The sequence below is a fragment of the Antedon mediterranea genome, chromosome 8 (assembly GCF_964355755.1).
Source record: "Antedon mediterranea chromosome 8, ecAntMedi1.1, whole genome shotgun sequence".
Taxonomy (NCBI): Eukaryota; Metazoa; Echinodermata; class Crinoidea; order Comatulida; family Antedonidae; genus Antedon; species Antedon mediterranea.
In genome coordinates this window covers 10,408,024-10,428,948 of record NC_092677.1, presented here as the reverse complement: position 1 = coordinate 10,428,948, position 20,925 = coordinate 10,408,024, and the positions used below count along the sequence as shown (strand labels likewise).

The 20,925-nt window shown below is 31.2% G+C and overlaps 2 protein-coding genes across 4 annotated transcripts in view; one reads left to right on the top strand and one right to left on the bottom strand.

Annotated features, from left to right (window-relative positions):
- Positions 1-644: 644 nt before the first annotated feature.
- Positions 645-20,925, bottom strand: part of LOC140056112 (ciliary microtubule inner protein 1-like) — a 30,350-nt gene continuing 10,069 nt past the window's right edge. The window contains exons 1-3 of one of the 3 annotated variants that reach the window (XM_072101370.1): positions 10,525-10,679; positions 9,918-9,999; positions 649-3,337 (exon numbers count right to left, since the gene is read on the bottom strand). In XM_072101370.1, the coding sequence (XP_071957471.1) occupies positions 3,080-3,337; positions 9,918-9,999; positions 10,525-10,580 (396 nt within the window). In that variant the 5' untranslated portion in view covers positions 10,581-10,679 and the 3' untranslated portion in view covers positions 649-3,079. Of the gene's footprint in view, positions 3,338-9,917; positions 10,000-10,524; positions 10,680-20,925 lie in introns of those variants that run through there. The other 2 variants (XM_072101368.1, XM_072101369.1) reach the window with 2 other exon arrangements.
- The window catches only part of LOC140056111 (uncharacterized), a 48,165-nt gene continuing 38,315 nt past the window's right edge, over positions 11,076-20,925 (top strand). Inside the window, exons 1-2 of the mRNA XM_072101367.1 lie at positions 11,076-11,461; positions 18,254-18,298. Of these exons, the coding sequence (XP_071957468.1) occupies positions 11,419-11,461; positions 18,254-18,298 (88 nt within the window). The 5' untranslated portion in view covers positions 11,076-11,418. The remainder of the gene's footprint in view (positions 11,462-18,253; positions 18,299-20,925) is intronic.

Below are 20,925 nucleotides of genomic sequence, written 5' to 3'. Positions count from 1 at the left end.
AGAATTGTCCTGTACTCTCCAGAATTGTCTTAGACTCTCCAGAATTGTCTTGGACTTTCCAGAATTGTCCTGGACTCTCCAGAATTGTCTTGGACTCTCCAGAATTGTCTTGAACTCTCCAGAATTGTCTTGAACTCTCCAGAATTTTCCTGAACTCTCCAGATTTGTCTTGGACTTTCCAGAATTGTCCTAGACTCTCCAGAATTATTCTGGACTCTCGAAAATTGTCCTTGTTTTTTTTAGAATGAATGTATAATGTAAAATATTTTCTTTCTTTTTATTTTATGTGGAACCAGGAGTACTTCTTCTATCCCCACAGACACAGACAAAACTCAGTAATTATTTTTCTTTTACACAAAGTTGTTTGTTACATCATCAGGTAAGAACGCCATGAATTTACCTTTACTTACAAAAATATTCTCCCTTAACCACTTCACCTGTCTGTCTGATCCTAATTGCTAAATGAATGCTTAATTTCCTTCTTGTCTCGCCCGCCTCCTCCAAAGAGACAAGCTGTTGTATTAATAACATACTCATAAATGTTACACAAATATCCATTGAAAACGTACAGATAATTTATAATCGTCATCGTCATAGAAATATCAAATTAAGATGATGTTAGATACAGTATGGCATGCCAGATTGATTTTAAGGACATCAAACTTTAATACTTTTGATATAGCAAACAACAAGGAAATTGCATGTAAAATTGAGATACAGGCAATATAATGATATAATGACCCTTTATGACACGAGTATACTGTAGTCTGGGGAGGAGTACAATAATAGGTGGGATTAAACTTAGATTTGATTGACAATGTAACCAACGTCTTGGTTCTGAAGTTAGCCTAAATTAGGGGATTAATGCAGTGTGTATTATTGTATTAAACTGAATGCTTTAGAATATTTCTATAATAATTAAAATGTAAGCAGCAAATTAATTAAAGGACATTGGAAATGCAACTTATGATTTAATCAACATTTGCTTGTTAATTAAGATTTGTTCTTTATATGCCAGGGACCACTATGGAAACAAAATTATAGGGTTAGCCTCGTTGAAACAAACAAAATTTACTTCGGTTTACTTAAAGCTCTGTCTACACCTTATGTGACAAAATGTGATGTGCCCATATATGGACATGATGATGTCATATCACTAACATATTTGGGCATATCACTACCATATTTGGGGACATCACACCTTTTTTTGTCAAACTTTTTTGACAGAGCTTTAGACCAGTGTGCTATATAGTTGAATGGGGTTTCATTTGTTAATAGACGGTTCTGTCAATCTTTCAAATCATAAAAATACTCTCCCCTTTCAACTGATACAAAAAAAAACTTGGATTGAAAAAATGGATTCTATTAAGATTGCTTATGATGCACACCATTATGTTTGATTTATAAAATTAATTTGTTTTGTTTCCATAGCTTTGCATACAATGTTAAAATCTATTTGTTTTGGACCAGTAAAACGCACTTAAAGCAAACACGATGATGTTGACAATCAAGTACACAACTGTGCTTTTATTATTTCATATTTTACAATCAACAGCCATATAAAATAATTGTTGTTCATATTGCTTTGTTCTCCAAATTTAAATATACATACAGTATATTGCTTTTTCTTTTTGCTTTTTATAGTTTAATTTCAGAATATATTACTTTGGGAATACTCCATATGCCAAGGTATCTTTTTGTTTGCTTCCTAGTGGGAAGTATTTAATAGAGGAACAAATTATAAACTTATTTAACTTGCGTGCACAAATTTCTATTACAGTAGAAGCTTTCCTTTGAGACACTCCTATTAAGGGGACACTGTGACAAGGAACAATTTATACACTACTGCCAACCCCTACTCAGAGGACACCCCTTAAAGGGACACTTTGTTGGGTAAGCCTACCAAAGGGTTTCCATGTAGTAGAAGTTCTACTGTATTTAGGAAAGGTTTAATGTTAATTCTGCCATTTAAAAAAAAAAAGGATTCAGGAATTAGACGTGGGCTGGCATTTATATTTTCTTTTGTTTAAGTTTTATAGTTAAGCAGTGTTTATTTATCAAAACATGAATGGAAGCTTACTTAAGTTTGATCAATTAGACTTATGGGTGTCCCCTAAATAAGAATTGGTCTTCATGTTCATTCCTCTTGTTAATTTAACAGGAAAAGGTTCCCTGAATTTGGGTGTCTCAAACTTGACCTCTAAAAGCAGAAACTATATTCACCATTATTTTATACATGTCAACTGTCTACAAAGTGGAGAACCTACTATTTTGTTTGCTACATCTTGGTTTTTACAAGCATATTTCAAATTGAACAAAAAGATTCAGGAATTGAAATACTCGATAAAAAAATAAAACACATAACATTCATTAATCTTATTTACTTTAAACAACTCCCCCCACACATGTAATTATTATTTACTGTACTGTACTTTACAAAATTAAATACTATTGCTCCAATACACAATTATTTATTCCCTTAAAATTTAATAATGAATGCATAGTTAGTATTGATTAATGTGACCAATGTATGTCTTGTTCTACATAGGGAATAGGGATATTGATCTGTTTTCAAGTGTATTATTACTGTATGTTCAGGGGCATGGCAATCTGTCTGTGGCAGGCATTGAGGGGCACTAAACAGGGGTTGTGGTAGAGAGAAATCGAACCCCTCCTCCACCCACTTTTGTGCGTTCAAGTTTTATTCACTTTTTATATATAATTTCTTTAAATGTTAATATATATTAATATTTTGTTAACCTTTTTCAGTTCAAGTTCTATTCATTTAAAAATTGATATCTTGGCGGGCTGTCTGCTAAACTATAGAGAAGGGGTAGTTGTTCATGATGTAAACACTGACACCCTTACCCAATCAGTGCCACTCTTTCCGTGCTGAAGTGGTCCGGTTTTAGTCAGAGGTTGTTTGGGTAGGCCTACACACCACAAATATTTCACTGCAAACAGGCAGCATGCAATAAGTGTCTCCTCTTGATATTATTTTTACAGTCAGTTTAATCTAAAAGTTGGTACTTAATTGCTGCAAGACCAAACTAATAAAATTCCATAAAATATTGCTTTTTTAGATGATAGCTTCAGGAGGCCACTTGAATGCTTTGATCAGACCTCCCTTAGGCCTTGCATATTTTCCATATTTTTCTAAGCTGTGTTGGGGACACGATGAGCGCCATCCAACCTCCGAGCTCGTCGTTTGCGGGAATGGCTTTGGTGACGGATGAACCGTGATGTATCTGGATATTGGAGTAATAGGTGGAAGCGTTAGAGCAGCAGGAAGCTGGATCTTTTCCCTTTCTGTTTTTGTTATCTCATCTTTAACAAGCTGTAAAAAACAAATGGAATTTCATGCATTGACATTTCTAATAATAATAAAAGGAAAGGGTTTTAATTGGAAGGATGTATACATTGTCATTTTTATAAAGTGTTTCAAATAATTTCATGTGTGAGCGACAAATCAAGGATGCAAGAAACGATACCATTATCATTTACGACACATCCTGATGTTCGGAAATAATAGTCATATGAACAAAAAGGAAGTTATGATTTTATATCTATAAAATTGGAAAAAATACGAAACATCATTTCCTGTATAAATGTTCATTGATGTCATGAAAAATAAGCATAAATATTAATCAAGAAATAATGAGTATAATGTGTCTAGACTGTTGGATTATAATCTGGTAACGAATATTATTATCATTACTGTACTATTATCAACCTATTGCAAACTATCCATGAGACTTTAACTACTGTACCACATTTGTCCATGACATGTTGATTTTAATAAAACTGAAAACCAGTTATAGAAAATTGTTTATGCGCACAGTGGATCTACGGGTAGGTGAAAGGATCACCTCCTTTAACTCAAAAGAATGGTCATATCCACCCCGGCAAACAAATGCTGGATCCTCCCCTGAAGCAGCAGTTGTAGCGCGTACCAGACAATTAGTTTAAAGGTTAATGAAGAGTGGAGACAACAAGAGGCTAAAAGGAGAAACATGCAAGCTCATGTTCACCTAGATGCCTACGGCATACGTATAAGTGTTGAATAAAGATTCTAGTCTCAGTAATTTATTGTTTTCAATGTTCAACTGTACAGTATTATATTATTAGTATTACAATATTTAATGCGACTGTTGAATAAAGAATTTCAGTAATATACAACCTAGTGGAAGACTGATCTATTAAAAGTTGGCCTTCCTATATTTATGACATTTTAATCACATGGGAATTAAAAATTTAAGTGTCCTCAGTATCAAGAAAAAGTAAATCAGTAATTAAATTAATAAATATATTTATTTTAGAATGTTTAGTGATATTCTTATTCTTATTTTATTCAATTAATTATTTATAAATAAATATATTAGAATTGTTTTAGAATGTTTAGTTCAGGTTGATGTAATATGTATTCATCATATGTATGGGTTTTATTTGAATTCATCATATATTATTATGTAACTAAAGGTTGTCTAAATCCAGTATTACCATATATGGTATAGACTGTCACAAATATTAAGTCAATCATTAATTTTTATTCAATGAATTATACAATATGTTTTGGTTGTTGTAATAGTTTTCAAGGAATTATATAAGCCTTGTCTAGACAAAGTGTAAACATATATTACATGGCATGATTAAACAAGTTGTAATAAGGAAATGCCAAGTTTTGTGATTTATGTCAATTCTAATCTTTGCTCTTTGTTTTATTTTTGTTGTTTTAGGATGTCATAAGGTGCATGATTCTTCCCCTTTAACTTATATGTATTTACATGATGCATTGTATTATTATAGAGGGTTTATTTTTTCGGATCTTTTAGAGTAAATGCTACACAGCAAACCCCAAACTTTAAACAAACTGCTCCACACCCCTACCTTCTACAAACTGCTCCACACCCCTACCTTCTACAAACTGCTCCACACCCCTACCTTCTACAAACTGCTCCACACCCCTACCTTCTACAAACTGCTCCACACCCCTACCTTCTACAAACTGCTCCACACCCCTACCTTCTACAAACTGCTCCACACCCCTACCTTCTAAAGTGACCTCTTCAAACTAGAGACTACATAAGAATGGTGGTAGAGGCCTAATTATAGCTTAGAGCAGTTTTTGTTTAAAAAAAAAAGAACCCCTATAAAAATAGCACTCTGTTTTGCACCACTACTGTTGCACAGCTTAATGCGGTCTTAAAACCTGGTGCCTCGAAAATAAAAGACATGTGACAAGCGTGTAGGCAGGATGTTTATAAGGGTGGGGGTGATGGGGAGTCTTTTTTCTTACAACAGGACACTCTTTTCAACAAAAGGAGCTAAAATCGTCATAAGCTAGGCTTAGTTATGCAAATTTACTGTGTGAGTTTGTTGAAACCCGGGCTTGCATGAAGCGGTGGAAAGTCTATCTAATGTACATTAGGGTTCTCAGATTTTTATATAGTTTTTTTTTAATGTAATTCACAAAACAACATAGCTGCATTTCAATTTTTTTTTTAAACGAACATACTGTATTTACTTCCCCAGCGCTATAGAGGAAATTCAACGTGGTAGCCTATGGACGTAGCCTACTGTGTAGGCTAATGTATTGGCAGCTACTACAGTAAAAATTGAGATAGAATGCACACTCGCAGTTTACAAGCATAGGTTACCAGGTTAGGGGTTTGATGTGAAATGATGCATAGAACATCTTTCTTGATATTATCTCTTAAACATAAACATTACAGCAGTCACATGACCCATGACATTTACAAAATTAGCATAAAGTTTAGACAATTCTACATGACCGATTATTTGATGTTCAGGCAATTTTTCGAATTTTAATCTGAAATTTGAACTCTTATTACTTCAGGTTTGCTCATTTTAAATGAAATTTTATTTTACTTATTTAAACAAAATTCTTTAATCAGTATTTATACAGATGTATTTCATTACATTGTTTGTATTACATTAAATGTTATAATTTTAATTGTTTAGCTTTGTTTTTCTAATTATTGGGTTTTTTTTTTCAGACAGAGCTTGCGTTTAATTGCAGTAACATTCTTTTTTTTGTGTAAGCTGAGACTTGAAAACAAACAAAACAATTTTCTTTCATGTGACTTGCAGTAACTGCAGTAACATTACAGAAATTGGTTTACCACATGCAAACAATAGAAATGCTAGGCTTACAATAAAATCATATTGCTTATAACCTAATGAATTAATAGTTAAATGCTACATATGTCATTAATTATGGTAATTGTCTAGACTATTACATCTGCTTCAGAATTAATATTAGTTTTATTTTCTGCAAGTTTTCAGCACTTAAACCTTGACTGTCTGCAAACTATAAATTTTAATATAGATACAAAAAAAATGATTATAAATTGACCCAAAACTTAGTGAATGTGGCTTTAGAACTAATTTGAACTTTAAACTAATGTAATTTTATAATAAATCAGCTTAGAGTTATTTCATATATTCCTACTACTATTTTTTCTCGTATAATAAATCAAAATACAGTAAATTTTTGTTTTTTTTATATTAATAGCATGATGATGTAAAATATATTTTCTACTATATTTGGTGAAACAGTCAAAACCTTTGAGTGAAAAAAGTCACCACTACTCAAATGCATGTCTTGAGAAATTTGTTTAAATATTAACTTAAGCTCTGTCTACAAACTAGTTTGACAAGAAAGTGTGATGTGCCCAAATATGGTAGTGATATGCTCAAATATGGTAGTGATATGACATCATCACAATTTTTTTTTGTCACATAAAGTTTTAGAGCTTTGCTGTTAGTAAAGCTAACCCTGCTTTTCAGACATATAAAGCTTTGTCTACACTATTAAACTTTATGTGACAAAAAAATTTGTGCCCATATGTAGACATGATGATGTCATATCACTACCATATTTGGGTATATCACTACCATATTTGGGCTATCAAACTAGTTTTATAGTGTAGACAGAGCTTTACATATCATATTGTTTTCTCAAAATATAATGTAATTTAAAAAATTAACATTTAGATATATATATATATATATATATATATATATATCCAAAAGCATTTATTACGTATCATCTGTTACGTATGTTAAATTAATTTGTCACGTATTGGTTGATTGTACTCCACTTCCCTTAAATAAAAATGCTTAAATTGGATGGTATTAATGTTACATGTGAATATAGTGCATTAATCCTGCCCTGTGGGCATGACGACTTGGCTTAATGTGAAATCATATGGGTTAATAAACGAAAGTCCTTTTACTCGGCATGGAATTCTCTAGTATTCGATAATTGAATGAATATGTTGTTGTGATAAATATCTCCACCTTAGAAGAGTAAAGAAAATGGCAGTTATAATGTTCTAAATAAAAACTAAATTTAATTCTTGTTTGGACTTATAGTAGACTTGCCCCAAGTCTGTATTCATTGTTTATTTGATTTATTTTTTTTTATTTCGATTTTTCCAAGCTCAAGTAGTATACATATGAAATGCCATATGTACCAAAATATTTATCTTTTTACTAATATTAAGACAAAACTCTGTCTGGAACACATACTAGACTTATAGTAACATTATTTGCTGAAAACAAACAAAAATAATGTACTATAGAATATTGTTTTGAATGTAAACCTGTATTTTGTTTAGCCCAACAGCCACAACAGGGCCGTAGCCACCAGTATGGTTGGTAAGGTTTCAACCTGAATACTTTTTCACAGAGGCCTTTGACAACCCTGTGACTTGAACAGAGATTGTTCCTTTTTATTGCGAAAATCACTGCACCAATATGGACATCTAACTTGAATGTGTAAATTAGTTTTGTTATTTTTTGTTTTTTATTTATTCAAGATCCAACTGTGTATAAAGAAAAACACCAATACCAAAACGCCATAAATATATGAATTATATTCATCACAATTCATATTTGTAAATCACAGTATAAAAGATCATAATAAAATGATACAAACATTAATAACAAGAGACATATCCAAAAGTATCCAACTATTCCAATCCAACATCTGCAGAATGACATCCATTTTTAATATTTATTTAGACATAATTGCTTTACCAATACCAAATTGAATATCATTGTCCCAGTAGGCGACAAATTTGTTCACCAGCCAACCACACCACAATGTGTTCTACAGCTACTGCAACTGTATTTATCAAGTAGTGGAGTAATAATAATAATAATAAAATAATAATAATTTATGCTTTATTTAAACACGAAAACTTGGCTCAACTATAGCAGTTGTTTTTCTGCAAGGCTGTGCATAAAAACAAAAAGTTCACAAACAAAAACCTACAAAAAAAAACTACAATACATTATACTGAAATATAAATACTAATAAATAATCTTAACTACTGTTTTTGATGTTCATTTATGCTTTAAAATAACTACTCAATAGATTACAAATAAAACTGGCAGAGATATAATATATCTATTAAAATACACATTATATCTTTACAAAGTTGTCATAATTTGTTTTTTAAATACAGAAATGGTTTGGCAATTCTTAAGATCATTATTAATTTCATTCCACATTTTTGCACCTCTATATGATAGGCTTTTCTTTTTATAATTAGTTCTTCGTTTTGGTAGTGTTAATTTTTTGTTGGTTTTTGTCATTTTGTCTTGAGAAATTATCTGTGATTTGTCACTAGGACTCAAGAAATGGTGATAGAAAATGGCACATACCACCAGGTTCATCAATCAGAAAAGAAGAGGGGAAACCCTCCATATACCTATTTTATCCCTCTTGTATTATCTTAACCCCCAAAAAAGCTATGCTTACAGTTGGGATTTCAGGTTAAAAGTTATTATTATTATTATTATTATTATAGCACTTTTCTTATATTAGAAGTTATTTTATGTTTTCACTGCCTCATTAAAAATCCTGGATCCTGTAAAAGTATATTTTTATCGTAGGTTGACTCCACAATGGTCGTGTTTCATATATCTCGGTATCTATATTTCTATTTCAAAAAACATCAAAACAATTCACGGAGGCAAATAAAATACATAGCAGCCAAAAAAGCTGGATTGAGGATTTTTTTACAAAATTTAAAACATCAATTACAAACAATTTCATACACAAAAATCTTCAAAAAAAAGAGGCAGCAAAATTTAAAACGTTCGCAACGAGCGTCGGAGGTAAATGTGGTATCATCTGGATTCCCGATGATTTGACATATTTATATTATTTAACCACAAAGCAGGATATTATATGTAATAATAATTTGTCTAGATTTCAAGCAGATGTGCTCACTGGAAACAAATCAAAATTTCAAAGAAAACTGGACTAATCTTGGTATGCTGATTTAAACATCAATAATTTAATTATTCTTGTCTAGACTTTTTAAACATTGACATATTTATTAATAAGCAGAGTTATCTGTTAGATTGGTGATTTCATTGGTGGATCACCGTGTCAAACCCAACCCTTTTACTGGATCAATATTTAGACTAAAAGCAATTTAAAAAAAAAATCATTTCATGCTGGTAATTTTGTTATAACGTTTATTTCCATTTCATGCTGATTTACCTTTTAAGACAAATTTAGGTCTGAAAGAACTGTTTATATAAAACTTAAAATAAACATTCTTGAAAAGAAAAATATCACTTAACATAGAACAACATTTCAGTCCCATGGTGAAACTCCCAGGCCGTAGCCACCAGTGTGGTTGGTAAGGTTTTAACCTGACACTATTTCACAGAGGCATTATGGCAACTGAGTGGCTTGAACAGAGATTGATCCATTTTCTTGCAATCCCCAAACAACAATTATTTCTCGTGGCTAGCTACGGCACTAAATTCATGATGGAGGAATGACGTTTACACCCCATCATGGAGTTGAAATGTCGTTCCTTTTTTAAGCATTTTTATTTTCAAATTAAGTAAAAATCTATAATAATACTTACGTCACTATAACTTGTTTTTAAAAAACCCCATTCTTTCGGCCATTTTCGTGATGCTACTATTTCATATCTTATATGATCCTTCCTATGAAAAATTACAAATATATTGTCGTCATATTATAGGGTAAAAATGCATATTTTTTTAAATAAAATGTTGATAATTTTGTGACTTAATTACGACTAACAGTTTTTTTTATGATGAAAATGACAAGATGATATACTTCTATGATGATGAAAATGACAAGTTGATGACGTGACAGTTTCATTTTTGATGATGAAAATGTGGTGATGATATGACAATTGATAAATTTTAAGAGTGCAAATGATGACATTGTCAGTTTTTAATGAAAACAACCATATAAAAAAAAATAAAAATTATACAGTATAATAAAACTTATTCAGGTATTCTCTGAATATAGCAAAGATAAACATTTTTAAAAATCTACTTATTAAGATTATTAATATTTTAGACACCATTCTAACACAAATATTATTATAATGTCGGTGAGTGTACCCTTTTTAACACAATAAATAAAAAGAAATTAAAGATAGCCTAATATAGGCCTCTATAGCTATAGGCTAAGTATGACAATTATAATTATATTCTTACCAAATTTTATCCTGAGCTACAAAGTTCAACTCTGACTTCGTTATTTTTTCAGCCATGATTTGATAACCAGTATAATATAGAAAATCTACTATTATTTAGAATTAGGCGTACATTGCCACGCTTACAATTACTGTATTTGGTATCGACTTAGTTTGTTTATCACAAGTTAAGTTGCTAATAGTTGTCATGGCTACACAGAGCGCCACCAATATTCCAATTACCTTGAATACGATTATAATTGACGGTACATTCCATTATTATTGGTGTAACAATGTACGGTCTCACAATATTTGAAAAAAAATATAATTGATACGCGAAGATAGTATCAACGTAAAATATTACGTTTTTCAAAAATATATCCTAAATAAAGATTTTTTACAAGATTACCTACAATACAAAATCAATTATTCATAGTTTAGATAGTACGTACGTTATATCATTAGGCGGTTTTCCTGTCTGGTTAAATGGTATCACCTGTCTGGGCCGATCGGCCAGACGTGAAAGAAGGTCAAAAACGGATTTTGGATGGGATAAAATGCGATAATAAGCCATCATATAGAGAGAGGATTGTAGCGAAAGTATCGACTATATTTCAGGCAGACAGGAATTCATAAATGGATGAAATATACAGGTTATAATTCTGTATTGAATTACTATTTTAGCACCGAATGCCAGGCTGGAATCAAGATTTGGTCTGCTGTGAAATGTAGACAGGGTTGAATGAGTCTTGACTCCTCCAAGGCCAGGAAATCCTACCCATCAGCTGGCTAGCTCAACATCATATCGGTGAATGAGCATTTCATGTTGTTTGAGTGCTAGGCAGACGATTTCAAAATGTCTGGCCTATAGGTTTTTATCATTGCTACCAATGCATTGGTTAACGTGTTGTTTGGAATGGAGCGTAATGCCGAGTCTTTCATATACATACAATTATTGTGTAAGTAAAGTAGTAAGAATAATGAATTAAGAAAGGAATATATATCAATCATTTAATATAATGAATGAACTGTCAACTCTGCTGATTGATTGATTATTCATAGGCTACATCATGCCTAGTTTGTTAGCACATTAGAGCAATTATTGTAGGCAATAGGCCCTGGTAGTTAGTTAGCCTCAATCAAAATTAGTTATACAATATCTTCCAGTTGCTATTATTTCCCCAAATTGCTTAGGTTTAGGCTACTGTCTAGGCTGCTAATAATATCTACTCTAGGCTAGGGCCTAGACATTTTCACTACATACAATTAATACTGTAACTTTGATATTTAAAAGTAAAGTTGTTTTGAATGAAAGGTAAATTTTATAATAATTTGTTCATATTTTATATTTCACCTTAATAAATGTAGTAGAGGTGTCCCCTGACCTGATTGCAGATGTCCCAAGGGAGGGTTCAACTGTATTTCCGATTAGTTCCATTAAACTTTTGCTAATTATAGAACTATAGGCAACATTGTAGTACTGTAGTATAAATGTACTGTAGGCCTACAGTAGCTTTTTGTTGAGCATATTAATGAGACTGAGAGTAAGACTGAGGATATACTTCCCCCTGGAGATATCGCCAACAGGAAAAAATCATTTTTGGCTCGCAGTCAAGAGCACTTTTTCAAAATAATACTTTCTCTGCATGTCTGCCAAATAAAGTTACATGATTTTCAAAGGATGTCTTTAATAACTTGCCGAATAATAACATCAAACAATGAAGGAATAATGTGTTATTCAATAGGAGAATTATTAATTAAACAAGCACCACAGTAGTTATTTAATTAATGATGATGACTCTGTAAACCGATTGAGACGTAGAGAATTGATTGTGCAGACAGAAATCTGTCTAAAAACACATTGTTTAATGTTATAAAAAACACAGCAGAACGATAAAAAGGGTATTAAAATGTGTCCCAGCTTAATCAGTCAGTTTAGAATGAGATAAATAAATTTCCTGTAATTTTCGAGTCAGACCTTGCCTATAGAAATTTGCTGGTGTGCTGTTTGTATCTTGTTGTAAATCATACTCAAGGGCATTCAAAGAGTGTTAAGTGAGTGATCACACTCCCATTCCTCAAAATGGTTTAGTGTTATTATAATTACAATAATACTGTAATTAATATAGACATATAGATCCCATACAGATAGCCATGACCTGTTGTCTGTTGTTAGTGTTCTTTAAATTACAGTTATTGTATTTAAATTAAACCTGTGAACAGGCTGATTTGTTTCCACCGCTGTTAAAAAATAATTGATTATGGCTAAGCACTATTTAATGATATAACATAACATCGTCAATTAATCTGGTATAATGTGATGATAATTAGATAAAATTAATAATTAACTATTATTTCTATTGTATAGCCTTTATTTGACCTTTAAATACTATAGGGTGAATTGTTAAATTTGACATATTTTTAAGGATTTTAGTACATTTTTGGCATTTTCATTTAACCACAAAATGTTTTTTTCCTGGTACCAATTGTATTCACTACCAATATGACGGACAGCTTTATTAACCTTTATGCAATTTCCTACAGTAAATATCTGTTAAATTATAATCAATAGAAAGGGCCCTATTATTTGATATTCCAGGGAACAAAATGGTTTTAAAATTAAAAAGTTAATGGAAATATAGTTATATACTATACTGTATTTTTGCCAAACCATTTTAAAAATGAATAGCCTGTAGCAATAAGGTAGTTTTATATTCTTGTGTAATGTCTGGTAAAAACTCAAATCTGTTAAGTTAATTATTGGTTTACCATTTTACTTGGTTACATAAGTTATGTTACTACAGTACTACAGTATGGTAACTAGTGAAACATTTAGTTTCAACACATTGTACTGTACTGTTTGTTGTTGATATTTATTGTTATCCAGTTTACGCTAATGAAAGATTAGTAGTACAACTGTAGTATCAACATTTAGCAGCACTTCCATGCTACTGTTAGGTGTACAGTACAATTTCTATTTTTACCCAAAACAAACAAATAAAAAAAAATTGAATATAGTATAATACAAGGTATTGAAATTAAACTACTCAACCATATTATATACAGTATTATAATAGGACAACACATCAGGTCAGCACACTTTAATAGTGTGTAAAAACCTATACTGTATGCATAGCTTCAGAATAGTTTAACACTGAACAGGCACTAAATCTTTTCAGTGCAAGCAGACGTTGTTATTTAAATGTTAATGTAAGTTAACCCATCATCACAGTAGCATATATTTTTACTTTGTAATGGTAAACTGCCAGTGCTAAATATGGCATCATTACTGTATTGATTTATTATTAATAATCATTAGCTTTTTTTTGTTTTTTTTTTTGTGTGGAGATTGCTTATAATTAATAATAATATCAATTTTAATTGTAGTTTGTAGTACATAAGTACTGTACATAGAATACAGTAGTGCAGGCCTTGTCTTTTAAAATTAAAGCAAGTGAGTGCGATCACTCACCTAACGCACTCCTAAACTGCCCTTGAGGAGTGCGATTTACAACACGCTTAAATTTGGTAAACTTCTACACACCAAAATACAATACAGCACACCTACTGTACAGCATCCCTGAATGTATTGAGGAGTGCAATTTGTAGCATACCTATAATCTTCAAAAGACAAGGTTTGGTCTGGTGTGATTGTAGTTATGCTGGTAGGTGGGGCCACCCAGTTTAAAGGTCATTTCCCAAACTTAATATTCATCTTTCACCCAGTGTGAAAGCATTGATTTAAAATGGAATATAAAAGTGTAGTCTGCACTCTCTTTCCTGTACTTTATTTTTTAGAATAATAGGTTACATACAGTACAATATTTTTTTCAGTTTTAATTAAGAATTATTATCAATTTTAAGTAGAAATTCTATGAAATAGAAAGTTGCTGACTAAAATACCTGTTGAGTATACTGTTATGTCTCTCTGTAATGCCATTAAAGATTTCTAAGTATGCATGATGAAATTAAGTAAATGAAATACCACCGTCAACTTAAAGAGATTGACCAATACCGAGATATGGTTGATCATGCCTTGTCCGCTCTAATACATTAGTACATTAGCTGCATAATGTAGTCTACGCAGTATGTGCGCGGCCTAGATACAAATGAGGTCACGCTGTACGGATACAAATCGTAGCTATAAACATGCAATTACCGATTTTAAACGACGACTGTACAAAACATTAAGTTAGCGCAAGCGCGACTGGCACTTAAAAAAAAAAATAAGTGGGTCGCGTGGAATGTTGCGATTTATCTACTAATGTAATACTAGGCATTAGCTGTAGGAGCTCATCTGATTTGTTAAAGGATGTAACTATAATCTGTTAAAATAGGTCACATGTTTCATGCAGTGATATGAGGTCATCAAAATTCTCTGTCTAGGTTGATGCTTATTTTCTAATACTCGTAGCGAAGTATTCACAACGGCCGCAGTACTCACAACGCCTACTTGATATCTTTGAATAGAACTTTCCAAACGCTGTATTATATATTATATTATATGGGTACAGAGTCAGTTAATTCATGTATGAAAAACATTAACATTTGACAAAGGTCAAAGGGATCCTTTAATAATGGAACATTAATGAAAAAAATTGGTGGTATTCCTTAAAAATATTTAAGAATTATGATAAATGTTCCATAGATACAGTTACTAACACATGGCAATTGTTACAAAGTATTAAATGGAGACGGGACTTTCAGATTAAATTCAATGAAGATGTGATCTGTATACAGTTGTTTTTTTTATTAAAACTTATTTAAAGAGGGTAATCATAAACAGCATTGCTGACAATAAAGGGGCCCTCATATCAACATAAACTAAACTAATATGAAAGAAACTAAGAACTATACAAAAATATACAATACACTATATAAATATGTATTGATTTTTCTTTTGGCATCAAATACTTTTTTAGGGCAGAATTACAATTATTTATTTATTTGGCACCGTATTTCATTTGCAGGGTACTGTAGCACATTTAGATAGGTTGGTTCTCAGCAGATAAAATAAAAATAGTTTGTATTGTAGGAAAAGGCTCGACAAATTTCCTGGTTTTTTTTACAGTGCTGTAAAATATTCAATGCCGTTTCATATTGTATTTATATACTAATGAAGGGTTAGTGTTGCCCGAAAGCTCTGCTAACTTTTGTGGCTGTTTTACTTTATCGTTTTGATTTAGCTTTTCGCCTTTTTTTTGTGTATCTCCATTGAGACACAGCCACCGATACCCACAGCATTGTCATTTTTCCCAGTTATTTGCGTTTGGATTTATAAAGTTAATATTCAAAATCAATTGTTGTATTTTAGTGTACCCTCATCTTTACTTCAATATCTACTGTGCATACAAAAGAAAAATTAATCCCTTGTAAAGAACATCTCAGTATTTGGTATTTAAAAAGACTTTCAATAAAAGTAAGAAGCACATAGTACAGTAATAGCACTAACATATGTTATAGCGCATTTTCTTATAGTTAGATCTTTAGGCACATAGCCATTTATTAGTAACCTATGCTGTATTTAAAGTAGATATTTCCATGTAAAATGATGTTATAATACTTAGTCATTAAAATTGGTATGTGTGGGGAGGTTAGTAAAAATAGCCATGTGGTCTGTAAAGAACAACTTCTGCCACCTTCCACAAAATTAAATAGACAGTACAGTACATGCAATAATTTTAATAATGTAATCTCTTTTTGGATCACCATCACAGCAAGAAGGGCTTACCGTGATATAGGCCAATAGTCTGTGTATGTGGTTAGATACCTCGATGGTTACAGTAGACCATCTGAAAAATGAAAGTGAAAATATAGATGGACTGGCCATAATGCATCACGTGGCAGCCATAAGAATTGATGTTCCTAAATGGTTTTAAAAGAGCTCATCGTTGAGTTTAAAGATATTTTTTGTGATCGGTGGTTACTAATCCAAGGGTCCTGGGTTCAAGTCCTGTCATATGTCGAGATTTTTTCTGATGAAAATGTATAACTCCACTCACAAAGACTTGTTATATAATAAGACTTTACATAGAGCATTTTGTTATGTTTGTCTTATGGACAGGATTAGTAGTGAATGAATTAGCTTGGTTGTCCTTGGAAAATTTGCTTAAATATAGTGTTGCCCAAAAGCTCTGCTAACTTTTCGGGCTGTTTTACTTTATCTTTTCGATTTAGCTTTTTTCTTTTTTTTTTGTATCTCCATTGAGATCCAGCAACTGATACCCACAGCATTGTTATTTTTTTAGTAATGGATTTATATATAAACAAAAATTATTTTGTCAAGATGCTATAATTTATTATTTAATATTAATAATGTCACATAGTCAGTTATTCATTTGCCAAAAATTTAGATAAGAAATTTACTGTAAACGGAACAAAAATAGTCAACCAGAAGTACCTGTACATTTTAAAGTAAAAGTATTGTTTTGTTTTTTTTTGTGAAGTGAAGGAAATGAATAAATACTGGTACATATTATTATTAAAACTAAAAAAAAAAAAGATTTTTGGAGGACAATACATCTTAATAATGTTAAGTATTGCATCTTATTTTCACCTCAACAAACACCCATACAAAACATTTTTCTCTGAACAAACAAGTGAAAGAAATATGTTAACAGTATTTAACCAAACACTGTATACTGTTATACTGTAACATACAGGTGCAGTATGTGTATTTTTCTGTAATTCAAATTGAATGTTTATAGGGAGTCATCGTGTATCACACACAAGGGCAATGTGAAGTTATTTGTTTGCAGCCAAAGCAAACTATTGTGTAATAAAAAGGGCGCCCCCTGTGTACTAACTTGGCGGCATACACCTGTCGTCTAGCCGTCGGTATTTACATTTGCCATGAGACAATGCTTCATGAGATTTAGAAATCTATTTAATGTTTAGAAATTGGTACCTACTGTAGTTTGTGTTGTGTATTCAAAGTGTGATCAATCGATAATTTAACTGATTTGATAGAAAATTTCATATTTTCTAACTACAGGATCACTGTACATTAATATGTTTCCTTGATTTAGTAGAACAGTACTTTATATTTTACTGTATGTTACCGTTCCAAACATCTTTATCCTGTATTATAAACATTAATAATTAGTAGAGTTTTCAGTAGACCAAGGAGACAAAGCAATTTATCTGTACATTCCCAAAAATAGACCATACCATTCTTAATCGGGGATGTATTTTGTCGAATTAATGTTTGTCTACCGATATTATGTACTTTATAATTACTGTAGGGCCTTCAGTAAAAAAAAAACCTTAAAAATTCCCTATTTTTTTAAGTTAACAAGAGCAATATTACTAACCGCCCGCAATTTAGGAGACATCTCTAAGAGGCCAAATGTCTATTTTAGGGGAGACACTATATTATAAAGGACACATTTTTGTGTCCAAAAGGTGTCCCTTCAATAGGGGTTTTACTGTTAGTGTTATAAAAGTGCTACTTTCTATATTGTAGATGTCTAGTATGTTATGTTGCTAAATACTGTATGTATCTTAATTAATGTATACAATTAATAAATGTCCGTATTTTATACTGGAAGATACTAACCCTGTAGTAGCCAAAACGTAGCAAAACAGTAAATCTATTTTATGATACCCAAAAGAAAAAAAATAAACATATTTTATACAATGTATTGCCAATAGCATGATAGCATCACATTGTCATCCCTTTTAAAATGCACTCATGCATTCAACACAACAGAATTGATAAATTAAATATTATAATCTATATTTTTTTTCAGTTATGTTGATGTACATTACTTCTGTTTTCTCAAGGCAATTTCCAGGTATGTATATCATTGTAGTTTTGATATTATATTAAATATTCAAATTAATCATTTATTTGAATAAACAATAATCTTTTGTTTTTTTTTGTTGTTTTTTTTCTTTGTGTTACTGCATTCACTATGTACACCATTTCAAAAAATATTTTTTAAAGCTCTCTACATTATCAAACTAGTGTGATTTTCCCAAACATGGTAGTGATATAATGGGCACATTTTGTCACATAAAGTTCTATAGTACTATTAGTATAATATAATATACATATTTATTTTCCTATAGGTGTCCCCTGAATAGGGATCCAAAAGGAATGGTTTATTTATAATTTATTTATAATACTAATTCTCTACTGTTTCTATAACATGTTTCTATTAAATCATTCTCTGCTACAGTACTATACAATAACCCTAAAAATGAATCTGATTGACCAATAGCATTCTTATATTCTTATACTGACCTTGTAGTTTGTACCGGGGCACATAAAAATAGTATTAATTTAGAAAATATCAATGATTATTATTAAATATATTGGTTGACAATTGAATTTCTGTAAATTTTATTAATATCTTACACAAAGCAATATAAAATTATCTTCGTTTGTTAGTATGTTGCCACTGTTGGTCAGATACGAATAATTATTCAAATTCACTGGTGAACTTAGAACTCAACTACTTCCTATGAAAGAAAAAATTCGACATTCTTTAGGCCATCAAAGTTGTTCCATGTTGTGGCCTCTAGAGTTGTTTTGCAAGGGAACAATTCAGTCTGTGACCCAGTACTTTTTACAGCTAGGCTTATCAGCGTGTTCTGCAGAGTGGTAAAAGAGGTATATAACATTGTGTTTGAATAACTAGCATGTTTTACTTGTAGGAAAAGCATGTTAAATCAACCATGAGGCCATTAAAACATACAGAACACATTTTAATGTGTGTATGTACATCATGTAGATAATGTTTTATCTCTTTGATGACGATTATAGTCGTGCCTTTTTGAAAGTTGTATTCAGTTTAAGATCGTAAAATGTAGAATTTTGTATTTTTATTGTGAACTGTGAACAATTGAATTGTTTTGAAAAAGCTATTAAATTTTATGACCAAATTTAATATTTAAAATCAACATTGTATGATCATAAATAAACCTAAAAAATATTAAATAGTATAGTGTTATATAACATTATGATTTACATGTACAGACAAAACATACATAATTAATTCTTCTTTAGTTTAAAATACAGTTTCAGGGGAAAATTCTATTTTAAAATCTAGGACAACATAGTTTTGTATTTTATAGGTGTTTTTTGCTTTACATACAATTTTATAATGTGTAGCAGTAAGGTTAGTTTTGTATAGCGTTTTGCTATCGTACAGTACACTGGTGAAATTATGCCCTAGAGTTAATCTTTGGCTCAACAAACACAATCATCTTAATTTTATATAGGCAACTACATCTGATAACTGGAGAGAGACCAGACTGGCTGCAAGATGTAAGACCATAGTCTTCTGGTTTTTCCACCAGGCGCATGTCTTACTTAAATAATTACTTTATTCCTCCAGCATGTCTATAACAGTGATCCAGCTAGCAAACCATCATCTATTAAAAGGTCACTGCAATTATATAATGTTAGTCTAGACATGAACTTGTTATTTATCAATGACCATTCTCAAGGATTTGGCATTTCTTGGTCAACAGAAGTTCTTTCTGCCCATTGTCAGTAACACAAACAGCATGATTGTTGAAGCTTTTGGCCTAAAGTCTGTAGCTTGTTGAAACTACTGTAGCTGCACTTCAATAATATGCTTTTTATACATTACTAAAGCCTGCTATCTGATAGGGTAGCATATAATTGGTAATGAGTTGCAAGCTTGGTTTGAATGCTATCTATTCTAAAAGTGTACTGTAGCAAAGCTGCTCAATCTTCCCAGATGCCAGCCTCAATATAGTCCGTTTGCGGGCTATAGGCAACAGTTATTAACAGCTTTCTGTGTGTAAACAAAAATAAGAAAATCTATTCATTCATTTATTAAGCCATAACAATATACAGACAAAAAATATAGATAACAATTAAAATTAAAAAGATGAATTTCATTGTTGACTATGGACGCCAAAAGTTAACTCAATTATTATACTATAGCCTGCAGGCCTGACAGTCCAAACTAAGAAATTCAAATATAAAAATACTATATGAAATGGTATAAAAATACATCATGTAGAAGAAATATGGTATAGCAGCATTTTATCATACAATTATTTATGGGGACTAGACTGTCCAGTACTGTTCATTGATTGAGACTATGCTACACTGTGTAAAGCTCTATCTACACTATCAAACGTTATGCGACAAAAAATGTGATGTGCCCATATATGGACACTACCATGTTTGAGCATATCACTGCCATAATTTGGTCACATCACACTTTTTTGTCAAACTAGTTTGATAGTGTAGACACAGCTTTAAAAAAATTTGTAAAATTAAATGGTGTACATAATGTAAACAGAGCTTAAAACATGTCTTTGTTTGAAGACTGTATTTACTTTAGTTTAATAAATTTAGATAGATCTATATTATCTAAAAGAGTTCCACATCTAATAATATACACTATATAGTTAATAGCGTTATGCAGTATAGCCAATT